Source organism: Rhinoraja longicauda, chromosome 20, assembly GCF_053455715.1.
Source record: "Rhinoraja longicauda isolate Sanriku21f chromosome 20, sRhiLon1.1, whole genome shotgun sequence".
Classification (NCBI taxonomy): Eukaryota; Metazoa; Chordata; class Chondrichthyes; order Rajiformes; family Arhynchobatidae; genus Rhinoraja; species Rhinoraja longicauda.
Window position 1 is genome coordinate 13,882,107 of NC_135972.1, and position 18,298 is coordinate 13,900,404.

The following is an 18,298-nucleotide window of genomic DNA, read 5'->3' on the forward strand; positions in this document are numbered from 1 at the left end:
GCTGATGAACAGGCCTCTGAGAAGAGTACTGGGTTGGCTCATTTCGAGCCATAACAGACATCCCAGAGGTAGGTTGCTTCGGTCTAGCACCCGGTTGCTTTGGTGAAGTTTTGTCGGCCATCCACTTACTCAGTGCCAGTTTGGCGTCACGAGGCCAGACTGGCTCTGGCTGTGGGTTGACTTTAGCTGTTGTTTCCAGCTTAGAAGCTCCTTCTTGGATTAAGGAACTCTTCTTCTGAGATACTCTCGAGCTGCATTTTGATCTTTGGCCTTCCAGTATGTCCCTCCTTGCCCCAGCAGCTGCCAGCTTCGTGGCTATTTCCAACCGTTCCTTCTCTCTCTTCAGCTGTTCTGCTTGTCTTTTCAGCTGTTCTTCTTGTCCCTCAGCCTCTCTCTTCAGCTGTTCCTCTTATCTTTTCAGCTGTTCTGCTTGTCTCTCAGCCTCTCTCTTCAGCTGTTCTTGTTCCTCAATCTCATATTTTTTCTCTAAGGCGGCAGCTTCTAGCGAGAGAGCGGCCATCTCAGCTTCAGCTTCCATTTGAGCAGAGACCCTCGTAGTTGAACTGGCTACAGAACCAGATTTACGTCTGGATCTTGGCATTGAAACGTTCGAGACACTACCCTGAGGTGTAATTTCTTCTCCCACTTCAACACTTTGTTGTATCGCACCTTCTACTGTAGAGTGCGATGTTTGAGCTATGGCTTCAGCCAACTACTTCTCCGCGTCAGCCATGAAACCATCAAAAAATTCCACCCTCTCTTGGAACCACTGGAGTTGGAGGTGCCATTGGAGTTGCTCCTTTGGTAGTTGTAAACACAGTATTGAGTGTTGTTTTTCTTCAACCTCATGGCAAAGGTTAAGTAGTTGATCCAGATTAGATTGTACAACGTTCGCATTCTCATCTGATTCCATTAGTTCCTTCAGATATTCAATTAATTTGATGACCTGCTTCCACAACTTGTCTCTCTCCTTCTGGCATCTTTCCAGATTGGCTGCCTCTCCTTTTCCCGAAAGTTTAATGTCTCTTTTCTCATATCTTCTTGATTTTTGCTCCGCATCTCCCTCCTGTGGAGGTTCTTCATACTTACCTGATGGAAGATCCACGATGAATTGGTGCTTATCGCTGTGTTCCAGAAACACCAGAAGAATTCAAAACAGAATGAGTATTTTTTCAAAACACACCATTAATTCCAAGGCTGAGAGTCTTCGCCCAGTACCTATGGTAAACAATCGCTAGCTGAGCACCTTATCTTGTAGAAGTTCACAACATCGTTAATTTTCACGGTCATGCTCTGCGAGTTTGGTTTTCTTATCTCCTCGTAGCATAAACAAGATTCTTGTATCAAATAGTACTTCTGCAGAATTTTCACACAGGCTTTTAAGTTTTTTTAAACTTCTTAACTTAAAATGACGACTAAACAGTCGTCTACTCACGGTACCCGGTCGGTCAATGAAGTCTTCAATCTTCTAATGATCCAGGTGTAGACCGTGTCAATTTGCCTTCGACTGGTAGATTCTTTGTTCCTTTGATTGCAGCTCTAATCTCTGGCAGAGATTCAGTTTCTTCTTCAATTCCTCTGTTGAATCGGATTTTGCTTGTAGAACAAGTCTTTCTTAGATTCTTCTGACAGAATAGCAGAGAAAAGTATTTTACTCTAATGTAATGGCAGTTTCTATACCTTCTCAAAGTCCAACTTCGATAGCCATTACTGGTCGGGGATGGAATGGAGGTGTAGCTTACACACACACAGCACTCTGAGATAGCAGAAACGAATCTTCCAAACGCTGTTTCTTGATTAATTGGCCTTTATTAAAGTAGCACAAATCAAAAGAGTAACTCATAACTTTTCGTTCTTATCAACTGTTTCTTCTTCAGACAATACAGTAAAAATCGTGTGGTCGTTACCGTGTGGTCCTTGTGAGTGTGGCTGGCGCGAGTGTGGCAGTCGTGAGTGTGACTGGCGCGAGCATGGTTAAAAACTGTATTCTCCATCCTCCGAGACCAAACTGACCCACAATCTCTGTTGCTACGCTAGCCTCCTCCCACGTAGACACTCCCCATTACGTATCAAATCACACCCACAAGCATGCAAAAAAGACAGAAATATTAAACATAGCCATCATACAATGACAGTAACTAAATTAAGCGTAAATGGCTCCTACAGAGAGATTGGTTGGAACTCTATTAGGTTCTGCCTTGGATCTTCCCAATCCCATTCCCAGATACCAAGAACCGGTCCTGTTCATATTAACCGTTCGCTGGGGAACAAGTTGACCTGCTTCGGCAGCCCTCCAGTCACCTCATTGCGAAACTGTAAAATATTAAAGGCAAGAGTGCCGATGAATTCTATTCTTGTACTTATGCTGTGGGTGAGTTAGGAAGGGAGAACATTGTTTAAATTCTTTTGACGTCCATCTCTGGCGGTCATTGCTGGACGGTGATGATTGTAACATCCAACCCGTTGTACACAGATAGGCGTCGTTGGCTGGTTGTCAACCGGCTAGGGATGTTCCACCAGCCGTAGCAAGCTGAATGCATGTTCGCTGGGATGTGGTTGTCCACAATGAACCCCTCATGTGTACAAGGATGTGCCCGCTTGGTGTTTTTATGATCTGGTCCATTGTGAGCAATGGATCTGGTCCATTAGAACACAACGAAAGCTTTACTTGGAGCATGTGTCAACAATCTAATCTGAACTGAACTGAACTGAGTGCAGAAATTAGTCATAACTTTGTGCAGTGCCCAATTCCAATGATACCACTTGTGTTGCAGGATTAATGAAGTAAATGAAAACTGTAAGAAAGTTGAGCAGGACATTAAAGTGGCCGTCTTCACCTTAATGATCGAGATTAACAAGAAAGGGAAAGCCTTGTTGCAGCAGCTGGAGGTGAGATAATCTTTGTACTGCCTCTACTCCTCTCTCTTTCCACCTGCCCTGGTATACATTATTTCAGCCATCTTTGCATTAAAGTCTTCACTTTCCTCCTTAAGCACCTCATAGCTCATCCTTCTCCAGCAAAATTTGGTGTAGTTTGGTTGACATTAGTTTAGAGATACAGCGTGGAAACAGGCCCTTTGGCCCATCAAGTCCGTGCCAACCAACGGACAGGCGTGCACGCGCTCTATGTTGTCCCAGTTTCCCACCCGACACACGAGGGGCAATTTACAGACACCAATTAACCTACAAACCTGCACGTCTTTGGGATGTGGGAGGAAACCGGAGCACCCCGGAGGAAGCCCACGCAGGTAGGGGGAGAACGTACAAACTCCGCACAGACAGCACCCGTGGTCAGGATTGAACCCGGGTCTCTGGCGCTGTCAAGCAGCAGCTCTACTGCTGCGCCTGCTGCATTGCAAGAGATACTGCATTCCTGATGGGACTTTCAACTGAGGTCCATCGAGGTTTGGAGCAAACATTCCCTCACCCCACAGGAGATACACCTGTCACCTGGTGATTATCATATTGCTCTTTGCTGGATCCAACTAACATCACCTGATCTTCCATGCTTTCTGCAGTACAACAGTGACAACACTTTGAAGTACAACATTGAATGGTGGTGCTGGCTCGAAGGGCCGAATGGCCTACTCCTGCACCTATTGTCTAATGCCTATTGTCTGTTGACAATAAGGTGATTTGGTGTATGCTACGTTTTGCAATGAGCTGGAATAATTCAAATCTTTCCCGATATAAATCATTTTGATTTTACCCCAACAAAAGTTCCAAAGACCTGGGCTCAATGCTGACCTTCCAATGCTGTTTGTGTGGAGTTTGCATGTTCTCACTGTGACCACTGGGTGCTCCAGATTCCTCTCTCATCTCAAAGACTTGTAAGTTGGGAAGTTGATAAGCCACTTTGAACTGTCCCTAGTGTGCAGGCCAGCGGTAGAATCTGGGAAGGGTTGATGGGAGTAAATCGAGAATGAGGTGGGAATGAGGAAGAATTTATTTATCCAGAGGGTGGTGAATCTGGAATTCATTGCCGCAGATGGCTGTGTATGCCAAGACTTTGGGTATTTTAGAAAACGGAGATTGATAGGTTTTGATTAGTAAGAGCGTCAATGGTCATGGGGAGAAGACAGTGGAATGGGATTGAGAGGGAAAAATAGATCAGCCATGATTGAATGGTGGAGCAGACTTGATGGACCAAATGGTCAAATTCTACTCCTATATCTTATGGTCTTATTGAATTATGCAGGATTAATGTAAGTGAATGCTAGATGGTTGGTAAGGACTCAGAGCCAAACAACCTGTTTCTTTGCTGCATGACTCTATGAGAAGTGTTTTACAATATGATCTTGTTAATGGGTCACTTCAGTTTCCATTGGGGCTTTCCTACAGAGTGTAACCAAAGACCGTCAAGCAAAACTCCTCCAACAGCAACTTGAGATCTCTGGACTCTCGAAACAAGTGGAGCACGTCATGAACTTTGCCAAGTGGGCCATCTCCAACAGAAGCAGCATCGCACTGCTGTACAGTAAACGGCTGGTAGGTGATCTATGTGTCAAGGGCTGAGACCACAGGCCTTGCAATGCAAACTGCAGCGCCGTCTTTAAGAAGCCTGGGTGGAATTCTCCTTGGTAGCACACACTGCGAAGGCCAGTTTCTCTTCTCCCCTCTCTGATGTTCTAGCAGGGAAACAGTGATTTGGCACAGACCCGGCCTTATTGCTTGGTTTGTGCACTTAACAAACAAACCAAGTAGGCTGGGAAAGGGGTGGGCTGGGCAGTTGGGGGGGCAGCTGACTATCCTGACCTTTATCAGGATGCATCACAGCACGGTTTGGGAACAGCTCCTGCTAAGACCACAGGAAATTGCAGAGAGTTGTGGACACAGCCCAGACCATCGCGCAAACCAACCTGCCTTCCATTGACTCCATTTACACCTCACGCTGCCTCGGCAAGGCCACCGGCATAATCAAGGACGAGTCTCACACCGGACACTCCCTCTTCTCCCCTCTCCCATCAGGCAAGAGGTGCAGAAGTGTGAAAATGCACAGCTCCCGATTCAGGGACAGTTTCTTCCCAGCTGTTGTCATGCAACTGAACCATCCTATCACCAACTAGAGAGCAGTCCTGAGCTACTATCTAGCTCATTGGAGACCCTTGGACTATCTTTAATTGGACTTTACCTTGCCATAAACGTTATTCCATTTATCCTGCATCTGTCCACTGTGGATGGCCAGATTGCAACCATGTATAGTCTTTCCACTCACTGGGTAGCATGCAACAAGAAAGCTTTTCACTGCACCTCAGTACACGTAACAATAAACTAAGCTAAATTAAACTAAAACAGTCTTTAACCTCTAAAGCCCATTTGATGGCTGTAAGTTCTAACTGTGAATTTGATAGTCTAAATGGTCTATCTCTTCTTAACACTGGGGTTATGGCCTTCACTGCTGGGCTTGCATTCACTGTTCTCCTTGAGAAAATTCAGGGGAGTGCTTATTTAAATCATTGGACAGATTAATGAATGGTTTGCGAGGTCAATTCAGGGCGACTGGGAAAGGGAGAGCCGCGTTAGTTGTGCTTTTACGTTGGTCTCACGGGTTTGTGGCTTCTTCTTACTAAAAGCAGCTTCCAATTTCAAGGTTTAAAGAACATTAATTTCACATTCGCAAATGTTATTGGTTGGCTTTGAACTTGCGTTCTCTGATTTACAAAGGCGACCTCCGGGTTAGGACCACTCAGCAAACAGAAATTCGTCCTCAAAATTTGAGATGTGAAATAAAGTCAGTTGACACAGAATTTGTGCGGGGGACAAAAGTTCAATAAATCAACTGGCGGCGGCCCGGTGGCGCAGCAGCAGAGTTGCTGCCTTACATCGGCAGAGACCCGGGTTTGATCCTGACTATCTGCTGTCTGAAGGGGGTTTGCACGTTTTCCCTGTGGGTTTTCTCCGAGTGCTCTGTTTTCCTCCTGCACTCCAAGGATGTACAGGTTTGTAGGTTAATCGGCTTCGGTAGGAATTGTAACTTGTCCCTGGTGTGTAGGATAGTGCTAGTGGGCGGCACGGTAGCGCAGCGGTAGAGTTGCTGCTTTACAGCGAATGCAGCGCCGGAGACTCAGGTTCGATCCTGACTACGGGTGCTGCACTGTAAGGAGTTTGTACGTTCTCCCCGTGACCTGCGTGGGTTTTCTCCGAGATCTTCGGTTTCCTCCCACACTCCAAAGACGTACAGGTATGTAGGTTAATTGGCTGGGTAAATGTAAAAATTGTCCCTAGTGGGTGTAGGATAGTGTTAATGTGCGGGGATCGCTGGGCGGCACGGACTTGGAGGGCCGAAAAGGCCTGTTTCCGGCTGTATATATATGATGATATGATATGATATACGGACGGGGTGGTTGCCGGGTGGCGTGGGCTCGCTGGGCTGGAGAGTCCGTTTCCCCACTCTTATCTTTAAAGTCTAAAGTCTAAACTCAAAATGCAGACACTAGGAACGGCAGATGCTGATTTCCAAGAAAGGACACATAAAGTGCTGGAGTAACTCAGCAGGTCTGTAACTCGGCAGTATCTCTGGAGAACTGGGAGAGATGATGCTTTGGATTGGGACCCTTTGGACTGATTGTAGCAGGAGGGAGAAACCAGGAAGTGACAAAGTCTGACAATTGAGAGATAGAAACATAGAAACATAGAAACATAGAAAATAGGTGCAGGAGTAGGCCATTTGGCCCTTCGAGCCTGCACTCACCGCCATTCAATATGATCATGGCTGATCATCCAACTCAGTATCCTGTACCTGCCTTCTCTCCATACCCCCTGATCCCTTTAGCCACAAGGGCCACATCTAACTCCCTCTTAAATATAGCCAATGAACTGGCCTCAAGAGATGATCTACCACCTGCCAGACTTTATCCTACCCCCCACCTTTCTTCCAGCTTTCTTACATTGGCAGAGACCCAGGTTCGACCCTGACTACGTGCTGTCTGTACAGAGTTTGTATGCTGTGGAAAATTGCGATGTGGACTATTTTCTAGGAACGCAAACTCTGAAATGTGGAGGTCACCTGTAATTCTTTAAAATAACGGCTGCACTGCCATGTCATAGGGTGCAGAGAGCCACAGTGGGAAACCCTTTATACATAAGCAACATAACGGAGAGAGGCCCTCGATGGGAGGATTGTACTGCTGGCAAAAGGGCTTGTCTGTTGGTAGACCCAAGGCATGCGGTTTGCGCAGAGGAAAGGGATTGCTTTACCTGACCCTGTGGGATTTAATACAGGAGCACTCCGTACAGGAGCAATGCGCGGCATGGTGCCACAGTGGTGGAGATGCTTGTTTACAGCGCTGGGCTGCAAGTGCTGTATGTATGGAGTTTGTACGTTCTCCCTGTGACCTGCATGGGTATTCTCCGGGAAGCTTCAATTTCCTCCCACACTCCAAAGGCGTACAGGTTTGCAGGTTAATTGGCTTGATATAAATGAATATTGACCCCAGTGTGTGTAGGATAGCGTTAGTGTCGGGGGATCGCTGGTCAGGGCGGACTCGGTGGGCCGAAGGGCCTGTTACCGTGATCTATCTCTAAACTAAACTAAACTACACTAAACACTGGGATACCTGCAACAGCAAAGGGAAACTTGGTTCAGACAAAATGTGTCTGAAGGAACTGCAGATGCTGGTTTACACTGAAGATAGACACAAAAAGCTGGAGTAACTCAGCGGGTCAGGCAGCATCTCTGGAGAAAAGGAATAGGTGATGTTTCGGGTTGAGACCCTTCCTCAGACTGAGAGTCAGGGGAGAGGGAAACTAGAAGTATGAAACGGTTCAGAACAAATCAGAGGCGGCTCCGATGACCAAGGAAAGGTGGAGCCCACAATGGTCCACTGTTGGCTGTGAAAGAGGTGATAACGAATGGATACGAACAGTGAACCTAGCAGGACGTCCAGGGCGGGGGAGGGGCGGGTCGACCGGAAATGCAAAGGTTACTCGAAAACAGAGAAATCGGTATTCATGCCCCTGTGGGAAGGAACTGCAGGTGCTGGTTTACACCGAAGATAGACACAAAATGCTGGAGTAACTCAGCAGCATCCAGGCAGTATCACTGGAGAGAAGGAATAGGCGACGTTTCGGGTCGAGAACCTTCTTCACCGCTGGGATGTAAGCAGCAAGACGGCCGATGTTTCTCAGTCGAGTGCGCAGTTGAGCATCGACACTAGTTTTTTTCACTGGGGAATGGACGGAGGCCGCACGTGTATGTTGTGCAGCGGTGCCGAAACCTTTCCTTTTCACTCATCAGTGTGTCATGGTCCAATGTCTCCTCTCATTGCAGATCACGTTTCAGCTGAGGTACATTCTCCGCGCACGATGTGATGCCACCCCGGTAGCCGCCAGCTCAGTCCGATTCCACTGTGACCCCACCTTCTGGGCCAAGAACGTTCTCAACCTGGGTAAGTCGGGACGAATAGCAGAAGCTGCAACCCACACTGCCGAGGAAGTGCTGGGGGAGGGAACGTTATTTTAGTTGTAAAATCCTTACTATCTCTTGGCCGTTTGAGATCTTGATGTCAGTGCCGCGACCTACTCTCTTTGGGGTCTGACGTAGCTGCTCATGACACACGTCGTGGGTTCAACTTCCACTGCCATGCAGGAGCACAATAAGATCATAAGCAAGGAGAAGGAGTCTATTAAGCTCCTTTCCAGTTCTCCGACCGGACTTACTGTCTCTGACCACAATTTTATCTCTGTTTACTTTGTTGTTACCTTCTCCCAGCTAACAGTGATCTATTCTGCATTTTCATTGATCCTCATTCCCTTTGTCCTATTTTCACACCTCACACTTCCTAGTCTATGTCAAGTCAAGTCAAGTCAATTTTATTTGTACAGCACATTTAAAAACAACCCACGTTGACCAAAGTGCTGCACATCTGTTACGTCCCTCTCCTCTGACATCAGTCTGAGGAAGGGTCTCGACCCGAAACGTCACCCATTCCTTCTCTCCGGGGATGCTGCCTGTCCCGCTGAGTTACTCCAGCATTTTGTGTCAACCTATTAAGCCCCTTTGTCTTACTGCCGTTAAATAGGATGATGTCTGATTTTTTACCTCGGTGCCATTTTCCCGGTCTGTTCCTGTCTACTTTGATGCTCCTAATACGTAAAGCTTAGGCAACCCAGCCCTACAAGTCCGAAGAAGGGTCTCGACACGAAACGTTGCCCAGTCCTTCTCTCCAGAGATGCTGCCTGTCCCGTTGAGTTACTCCAGCATTTTGTGTCTACCTACAATTCATCAACTCTGTCTGATCCTGTAAGATGGGGTGTTGTTTCAAACTCCGTATGGACAAGCACCCCTAGACAGGAGCGAACCAGGGTCTCTGGCGCTGAGACTAAGGCAGGGTCTGGGTCTAAGGCAGGCAGTAGGTCGACCATTACACCACCCGTGCCACCCTGTGCATTCTTCCATTGCGTTTGCTTACCCCATGAAACGGAGCTCCCTGCTTGCAAATCCTTTTGAGCAGGCAGGCAATGTTTTTCCTTCCTGTTAGCAAAATGGTAAAGTTACTTTAAAAGGGGGCCGGGGTGGGAGGGGACTGATATGTTTCATTTGTTTGCTCTGCATTGACATTCCAAGCCGAGAAATAATTAATGGAGCGTTACTCCGTGACTTGTTCGACCGCAGAAGATCAATGACCTTATTTTCCCCTCTCACTGCCGCCAGGTTCCCTTATTTTGGACAAGAGCCTAGTTCCGTCCAGCAGCGTTCCCAATGTGGTGGCGGGGCCAGGCTTGCAGCCCCAGGACAACGCGGGTAAGGTCCAAGGGCAGATTAACCTGGCCCAGCTGCGCCTGCAGCACATGCAGCAACAAGCCATGGTTCAACGGATTCAGCAGCGCATGCACCAGATGCGGCCCATCCTACCGGGCGCCCCACAGCCCAGACCTCAAGGCCCAGTCCTGACTCAGCAACAACCACCTCTGTCTCCTAGCAACCAGGTAAGCTCCTACAAACAAAAAGGTAGAACACAGAAGAATACAGCACCAGGAGCAGGCCCTTCGGCCCACAATGCCCGTGCCGAGCACGACGTCAAGTCAAACTAATCTTTGCCGGCTTCAGGGCGGCACAGTGGAGCAGAGGTAGAGTTGCTGCCTCACAGTGCCAGGTTCGATCCTGATCAGACCTGTACGTTTCCCTCTGTGACAGCATGGGTTTTAGGTTAATCTTCACGGGGAGAACGTACAAACTCCCTACAGACAGCACCCGTAGTCAGGATCGAATTAAGCGTCTTTGGCACTGTAAGGTAGCAACTCTACTGCTGCGCCACCATGCCGCCCAACGAAGGCGAGCGTAAACAAAGGTAGGCATCCATGATGAGATTCTCCACTGTCGTCTTGCACTGCCAGAAAGATGGCGCCTCATAGAGTCATAGACTGGTGCAGCGTTGAAACAGGACATTCAGCTCACCACGTCGATGCCGACTAACGGGCACCCATCCGTGTTAATCTCATTGGCTCGGAAGGTTTAATGCCACCTCTGTTGCCTCTGGAAAATCTTACAAGCCCACTGGCAAGATGAGAATCAGCCCCCTCGCACGAGCTCGCATCCCAGTCATGGGGCTCGTTGCGCACAGTTGACTCCGATACCTGAGGCCGTACTCCTGAAATGGCTATACTTTTGTGAATTTTGTCACAGGAGGAGATTACCAGGAGGATAGAGGAAACGGGTAAAGGTGTCTGCAAAGCCTCTGGGGAAAGTATGTCACAATTAATGTGCGGGGATCGCTGGTCGGTGTGGAATCGGTGGGCAGAAGGGCCTGTTTCCGTGCCGTATCTCTAAAACTAAGTCGAAAACAAAACAAAGCACGGCACGGGTGGCCATTTATCGGTGGCGCGGCCCTTCTTTAACGCCCACAGACTGCAGGCGAGAGGGCAGCGGAGCTCATGTTGTTTGCCTTGTGCTCAGTCCCTGCAGCCACCTCGCCTCATCAGCCTGCAGAGCATGCAGTGGGGCAATCCAAGCGCAGCTCCCCCTCCAGTGCAGCAGAACCGAATGCCGCCCAGTAACGCAACCAGGATGGCCAGCCCCCAGCAGCAGAGCGGACCGCAGCAGCACGTGAGCACCAGCCCGCTCATGAGACAGGTAAGCAGCAAAGGGGCCTCTGGGCGCTCAGCGCAAGAGGGAAGCCACCTGCAAACCTCTCTCCCCGTACCCCCCTCTCTCTCTGCCTTTCATCCCAACTTGACTAACCTATTTCTGACTGAGATGGACACAAAATGTCGGAGTAACTCTGGAAGCATCTCAGGAGAAAAGGTGACGTTTTGGGTCGAGGCCCTTTCTCTGACCCAAAACATCACCTATTCTTTATCTCCAGAGATGCTGCCTGACCCGCTGAGTTACTCCAGCATTTTGTGTCTATACTCGGATACATAACCAGCATCTGCAGTTCCTTTCTGCACATATTTCTGACTAACCTGTTCTAAGATCTCCGCCTTTTGTGTTATCACCTTTCATTTGACTACACTCCTGCGACTCTCTGCACTGAGAAATTTTATCTGGCTTCTACGCTTTTTTTAAGCTAGGATTTTACTCTTTGGGTCTATTTTAGGGGTTATTTTTTTATATGAGGAAGGGAGAGTCCCGACCTGAAATGTTCACCTCATCCATTTTCTCCACTGATGCTGTCTGTCCCTTCTGAGTTCCTCCACCATTTTGTGTCAATTTTTAATATAAATCATGATCTGCAGTTCCTTTTTATTACATACTAGACCAAGTCGGGCCCAAACCTCTCCTGCATTGATGCAGCACCCTGTCCTCTCCCCTCTCTCCTCAACCCCCCTTCCCCTCTCCCTTCTCCCCCACTCCCCCCTTCCCCCTCCCTCCCTCCTCCCCTCCCCCTCCCCTCCTTTTAAACTTTAAAATGTGAATAACTTTAAAAACATAACACCGATTTCAATAAAACTACTTGCATTATCACTAAAGTGACGATGGTGAGTAAGGTGGGCCTAAAACTGTCGCGCTATCGTGTACCATTTTGGCTGAAGTTCAGTCACAAACTAAATAATAACAAACGAGAGTTTTAGTATATAGATATATATATATATTTTTTTTAAATGTCTGTTTGGTAGACCAGCCAGGGCTCTTTGAGTAAAAGAGTGTCTGAATCTGTCTCCGGTCTCACTTCTAGTGACAGCATCTCTGAGTGAGGGAGTATTGTTTGCATTTATGGCAAGAAAGAGCTGCACGCTTTTTAAAGCGAAGCAGGTCCCACACAGACTGAAGTAATATATGGATGGAAGAGGTAAAGGCCGATAGATTTTGTACTTGCAGAGTGATAGGCTGGTCTTGATGGAGAACAGCAAGCGTCAAATCTTACACGCAGACTCCAACTCTGGAACCTAAACGCCATGTGCTTTCACAGCAGTGGTTTGGTGCCATTGTCTGAGTTCCTCTCGAAAGCAGTTGGAATAAACTACATGAGGAAGGAAGTGTGACCAGACCCACAGCAGCCACCAGACCAGGCCCCACATCGTCCTGTTCAACCTGATAAAGAGACTCATCGACTGATTGGAACCCAGGACTTTAGCTTACGTCCCCATCTCCGCCCTTCCCACTGAAGGGAAACAGGCCCTTCAGCCCACCGAGTCGGCGCCCACCAGCGATCTCCGCACACTTGCACTATCCTACACACGCGAGGGGACAATGTACAATTATGCCAAGCCAACGAGCCGACAAATCCGTACGTCTATGGAGCGTGGGAGGAAACCGCGAGGTCCCAGAGAAAACCAACGCAGGTCATGGGGAGAACGTGCAAACTCTGTACAGGCAAGCACCCGTAGTCAGGATCGAACCCGGTTCTCTGGCGCTGTAAGGCAGCAACTCTACCGCTGCGCCACCGTGCCAAGGTGTGGGGAGGAGAATATAATATGTAGATAGCCTTTGGGAAAGGGAAATACAATGCCAGAAGGGCTGTTGTCCCAGAAACAATTTTAAAAAATAGAAGGAAGGAGAGTGTTTAGGCAGCACAAAATAAAGCTTCATGCCTTGCAGGCCGATTGAGGAGAACTTGCACTGCTTTTGGTAAGATTATAATAAAAAATGAACGTCTCAAAACTCTTAATGGCGGCCTACTATGTAAGCGCAGGGATTATGGTAACGTGGTGACTGTTGTTATGTACGCCAATGTGCCCACCTAATATCATATCATATCATATCATATATATACAGCCGGAAACAGGCCTTTTCGGCCCTCCAAGTCCGTGCCGCCCAGTGATACCCGTACATTAACACTATCCTACACCCACTAGGGACAATTTTTACATTTACCCAGCCAATTAACCTACATACCTGTACGTCTTTGGAGTGTGGGAGGAAACCGAAGATCTCGGAGAAAACCCACGCAGGTCACGGGGAGAAAGTACAAACTCCTTACAGTGCAGCACCCGTAGTCAGGATCGAACCTGAGTCTCCGGCGCTGCATTCGCTGTAAAGCAGCAACTCTACCGCTGCGCTAACTACAACATACGGTTCAATGCTAGCGGGTTGAAGAGTTATTAAGGAAATGAGGAGGGCATTCGGTTGTGCTTCCCATTGTGGCTTTGGACCTTTAGGTAGTCGGGCACATTTAACACTTGGAAGCAGGCTGCCTCCAAAGCTGCACGTCGCCCTTGATGCAACATTAGCCACGTATTGTCTTTCTGCTGACTGGTTAGCAAGCAACAAAAGCTTTTCACTGTACCTCGGTACACGTGACAATTAACCAGACTGACTACGTTCAGTGTGACAAGTTTGAACCAAGGGCCGGGAGTCACTTCACACCAAGCGCAGTCGATGTATATTGGTCTACGAATTTGTTCCTTGAGACCGGAGGAGCCCGATGTTTAACATAAAAGGGCGGCACGGTGGCGCAGCGGTAGAGTTGCTGCCTTACAGCGCCAGATTCCCGGGTTCCATCCTGACGACGGGTGCTGTCTGTACGGAGTTTGTACGTTCTTCTCCATGACCTGCGTGGGTATTCCCCGAGAGCTCTGGATTCCTCCCACGCCCCAAAGACGAACAGATTTGTAGGTTACTTGGGTCGGTATCATTGTAAATTGTCCCAGGTGTGTTGTTGGGTAGCGTTAGAGCGCGTTGATCGCTGATCGGTGTGGACTCAGTGGGCCGAGGGGCCTGTCTCAATAGACAATAGACAATAGGTGCAGGAGTAGGCCATTCGGCCCTACCACCATTCAATGTGATCATGGCTGATCATTCTCAATCAGTACCCCGTTCCTGCCTTCTCCCCATACCCCCTGACTCCGCTATCCTTAAGAGTTCTATCTAGCTCTCTCTTGAATGCATTCAGAGAATTGGCCTCTGAATGCCTTCTGAGGCAGTGAATTCCACAGATTTACAACTCTCTAACTGAAAACGTTTTTCCTCATCTCCGTTCTAAATGGCCTACCCCTTATTCTTAAACTGTGGCCCCTGGTTCTGGACTCCCCCAACATGGGGAACATGTCTCCTGCCTCTAACATGTCCAACCCCTTAATAATCTTATATGTTTCGATAAGATACCCCACTCATCCTTCTAAATTCCAGTGTATACAAGCCTAGCCGCTCCAGTCTTTCAACATATGACAGTCCCGCCATTCCGGGAATTAACCTAGTAAACCTACGCTGCACGCCCTCAATAGCAAGAATATCCTTCCTCAAATTTGGAGACCAAAACTGCACACAGTACTCCAGGTGCGGTCTCACTGGGGCCCTGTACAACTGCAGAAGGACCTCTTTGCTCCTATACTCAAGTCCTCTTGTTATGAAGGCCAACATTCCATTGGCTTTCTTCACTGCCTGCTGTACCTGCATGCTTCCTTTCAGTGACTGATGCACTAGGACAACCAGATCTCGTTGTACGTCCCCTTTTCCTAACTTGACACCATTCAGATAATAATCTGCCTTCTTATTCTTACCACCAAAGTGGATAACCTCACACTTATCCACATTAAACTGCATCTGCCATGCATCCGCCCACTCACACAACCTGTCCAAGTCACCCTGCAACCTCATAGCATCTTCCTCACAGCTCACACTACCACCCAGCTTTGTATCATCTGCAAATTTGCTAATGGTGCTTTTAATCCATTCATCCAAGTCATTAATGTATATTGTAAATAGCTGCGGTCCCAGCACCGAGCCTTGTGGTACCCCACTGGTCACTGCCTGCCATTCTGAAAGGGACCCATTTATCCCCACTCTTTGCTTTCTGTCTGTCAACCAATTTTCTATCCATGTCGGTACCCTACCCCCAATACCATGTGCTCTAATTTTGCCCACTAATCTCCTATGTGGGACCTTGTCGAAGGCTTTGTGAAAGTCGAGGGCCGAGGGGCCTATCTCGGCGCTGTACCTCGGAACCAGCTGTGTGCTTTTCACTGTTGTCCCCTTTTGCCCCATTTTCCTCAGCACTGCCATCTTGGGAACTCAAGACCCCTCCCAGTAGCCAGCACTGCAAGCCCCTCTCACTCTTCCATGGGCTTTGTGACTTCAAGTGGTGGATTTGCCTCCAATGACCCGGTCATGATGGTCGAGCTGCTCCCATCAGTTACCAGCCTCGAGCATCTATCCCGCCTCCCCGACATTCCACAAATGCAGGTAAAAGCAAACACAGCTAAAGGCAACAGGGCGTGAAAACCCTTATCAAGGTTTAGTTCAGAAGATTTGAACTTGTCTCGAGGGGCGGTGTGGGAATTGAACGAATTTGAAAGCATTATAGTTTGTTATTAAACACTCGACAGTACCCCATCCCACAGGATAAGGTTCCAGCTTTGTTGCTCATTAGTCTAGTGGACACATATTGTGCAGCAGCCAGTATAAAGGCCTATGAGTGTCTTCTTTATACTCGGTGACCATTGTTGACATTACCCTGCCTCCCTGTCCTCTTGGTTCAGGTGTATATTAAGCATTGCTGACGAAGGGTGTACAACCTGAAAAGTGAATCCTATTTTCTCGTTCTTCGGACGCCATTTGAGATGCTGAGTCTATCCAACATTTTCTCTTTCCATTTGTTACGTTAAAGTTTAGTTTAGTTTCGAGATACAGCGTGGAAACAGGCCCTTCGGCTCACTGAGTCCGTGCTGACCATCGATCACCCGTACACCAGCTTGTATCCTGCACACGGGGACAATTTACAACCTGCACGTACTAGATGTGTGGGAGGAAACCGAGCTCCCGGGGAAAACCCACGCAGGTCACGGGGAGAACGTACAAACTCCGTACAGGCAGCACCTGTACTCAGGATCGAACCCGGGTGTCTGGAGCTGTAAGGTAGTAGCTCTACCGCTGCGCCACCGTGCCGCCCTGTTTGACATCAAGCTGTGCGAAGGTGGTAAGGTTGGTCAAGAAGGTCGGTTTTAAAGTGCATCCCGAAGGAGATGTAGTGGGACAGACCGTCCTGGGTGGGATTCCTGTCTTGAACAACAGTCACTGCGTAACCTCCGTCATTGCACATCACAGGGAACCCATTTTAGGTCTAACTGGAGGACGGCTGTCCACCAGTTTTCTGCACAGTTAGAATGTGTGAAGACCTGCCCATATGTACTGCCAGCTCCATAAAGCCAGTGTAAACGATGGTGCCACTGAAACCCAATAATACGGCCATCAGTCCTGCAGAAGGGTGATCGGAGAGATTATAGTAATAGTGGAGATGGGGCAGAGAGAATTCAATGTTTTAAAAATGTCAAAGAACCATTCCAATTTCATCCCACTCATCAAAATTCTTTAGTTCCTCCTTACCCTTAGTCATAGACTCATATATCATGGAAACAGGCCCTTTAGCCCAAAGTCCGTGCTGACTGGGGTTGCCAACTATCCTGTATTAGCCGGGACATCTCGTATTTTGGGCTAAATTGGTTTGTCCCGCCCTTGTCCCGTATTAGGCCCTGTCCCGCTGTAGGCCCGGACACTGTAGGCCCAGGCGCTGTAGGCCTGGACAGTGTAGGCCCGTCGGCCCAGGCACTGCCTAACGGAGGTTGTGTAGCAACCCGTCTCCCGGCCCCATTGGTGGAGCGGGAGCCATTGGTGGAGCGGGAGCACGTGGCCGCTGGCTGAGTGAGGTCACGTGGGGCGCGGGGCGGTGACACCACCTTTGGTCCCTTATTTGGGAGTGAGAAAGTTGGCAACCCTAATGCTGACTGAGATGTGTCATCTACGCTAGTCCCATGTGCCTGCATTTGGCCTATATCCCTCTGAACCTGATCCATCTTTGCACCTGTCCAATTGTCTAAAGGAAATGCTGTTTGAGTACCTGCATCCACTACCTCCACAATAGACTGAGGGTGGCTCAGTCTATATAGCCACCCTCCTCTGAGTGCAAATGTTGCCCCTCGGATTCCTATTAAATCTTTCCCCTCTCGACTTAATCCATGATTCTATGTTGGTTTGGCTTACACAAAATGCTGGAGGAGCTCAGCGGATCAGGCAGCACCTCTGGAGAAAAGGAATGGGTGACGTTTCGGGTCGAGATCCTTCTTCGGTGTCTATCTTTGGTATAAACCAGCATCTGCAGTTCCTTCCTAAACATTTGGTTTATCCTTACCCTGTTCACTGCCAAGTTTTTTTCTCACTATTGGCCATGACCCAAGAATACTCGGGGGGTGGGGGTGGGGGGGGGGGGGGGGGTGGGGGGGGGGGGGGGTGGTGGGACTGAACAGGTCAATACTCACTCACACAATCCATTGGAGCCATTCCTGCTATTTTGTGGCATTGACCTCAGTGCTATCAGGGATCGTATCGAAACATAAGATTATTAAAGGGTTGGACACGTTAGAGGCAGGAAACATGTTCCGAATGTTTAGGAATAAGGGGTAGGCCATTTAGAACGGAGATGAGGAAAATCTTTTTCAGTCAGAGAGTTGTAAATCTGAGGAATTCTCTGCCTCAGAAGGCAGTGGAGGCCAATTCTCTGGATGCTTTCAAGAGAGAACTAGATAGAGCTCTTAAAGATAGCTGAGTCAGGGGGTATGGGGAGAAGGCAGGAACGGGGTACTGATTGAGAATGATCAGCCATGATCACATTGAATGGCAGTGCTGGCTCGAAGGGCCGAATGGCCTCCTCCTGCACCTATTGTCTATTGTCTATTGCTATGACTAAGAGTGAAGTGGTACGGGGGGATCTGTATCCCTGTTGAGTCCACGCTAGAGTATCTCCAGAATATGGCCCTGAAGGCTCCCAGTCCCAGAGGAGAGAGTATTGTTTCCCGATGCTGTGGATCGCGGATAAAGGGATCGGCTTTCCATGAAACCTATTTTCCACCTGCAGCGGCCTTGCACTTGCCCGCGTCTTGTATTTTGTAGGACGGGTGGTGCTTTGGAGTATGTGCATCGATTGTA

General features: G+C 48.5%; 1 protein-coding gene across 2 annotated transcripts in view; it reads left to right on the top strand.

Annotated features, from left to right (window-relative positions):
* Positions 1-18,298, top strand: part of LOC144603574 (transcription intermediary factor 1-alpha-like) — a 123,299-nt gene that overhangs the window by 88,174 nt on the left and 16,827 nt on the right. Inside the window, exons 6-11 of one of the 2 annotated variants that reach the window (XM_078416982.1) lie at positions 2,775-2,889; positions 4,342-4,488; positions 8,270-8,387; positions 9,653-9,927; positions 10,895-11,071; positions 15,374-15,562. In XM_078416982.1, coding sequence (XP_078273108.1) covers positions 2,775-2,889; positions 4,342-4,488; positions 8,270-8,387; positions 9,653-9,927; positions 10,895-11,071; positions 15,374-15,562 — 1,021 coding nt within the window. The remainder of the gene's footprint in view (positions 1-2,774; positions 2,890-4,341; positions 4,489-8,269; positions 8,388-9,652; positions 9,928-10,894; positions 11,072-15,373; positions 15,563-18,298) is intronic. The other variant, XM_078416983.1, reaches the window with a different exon arrangement.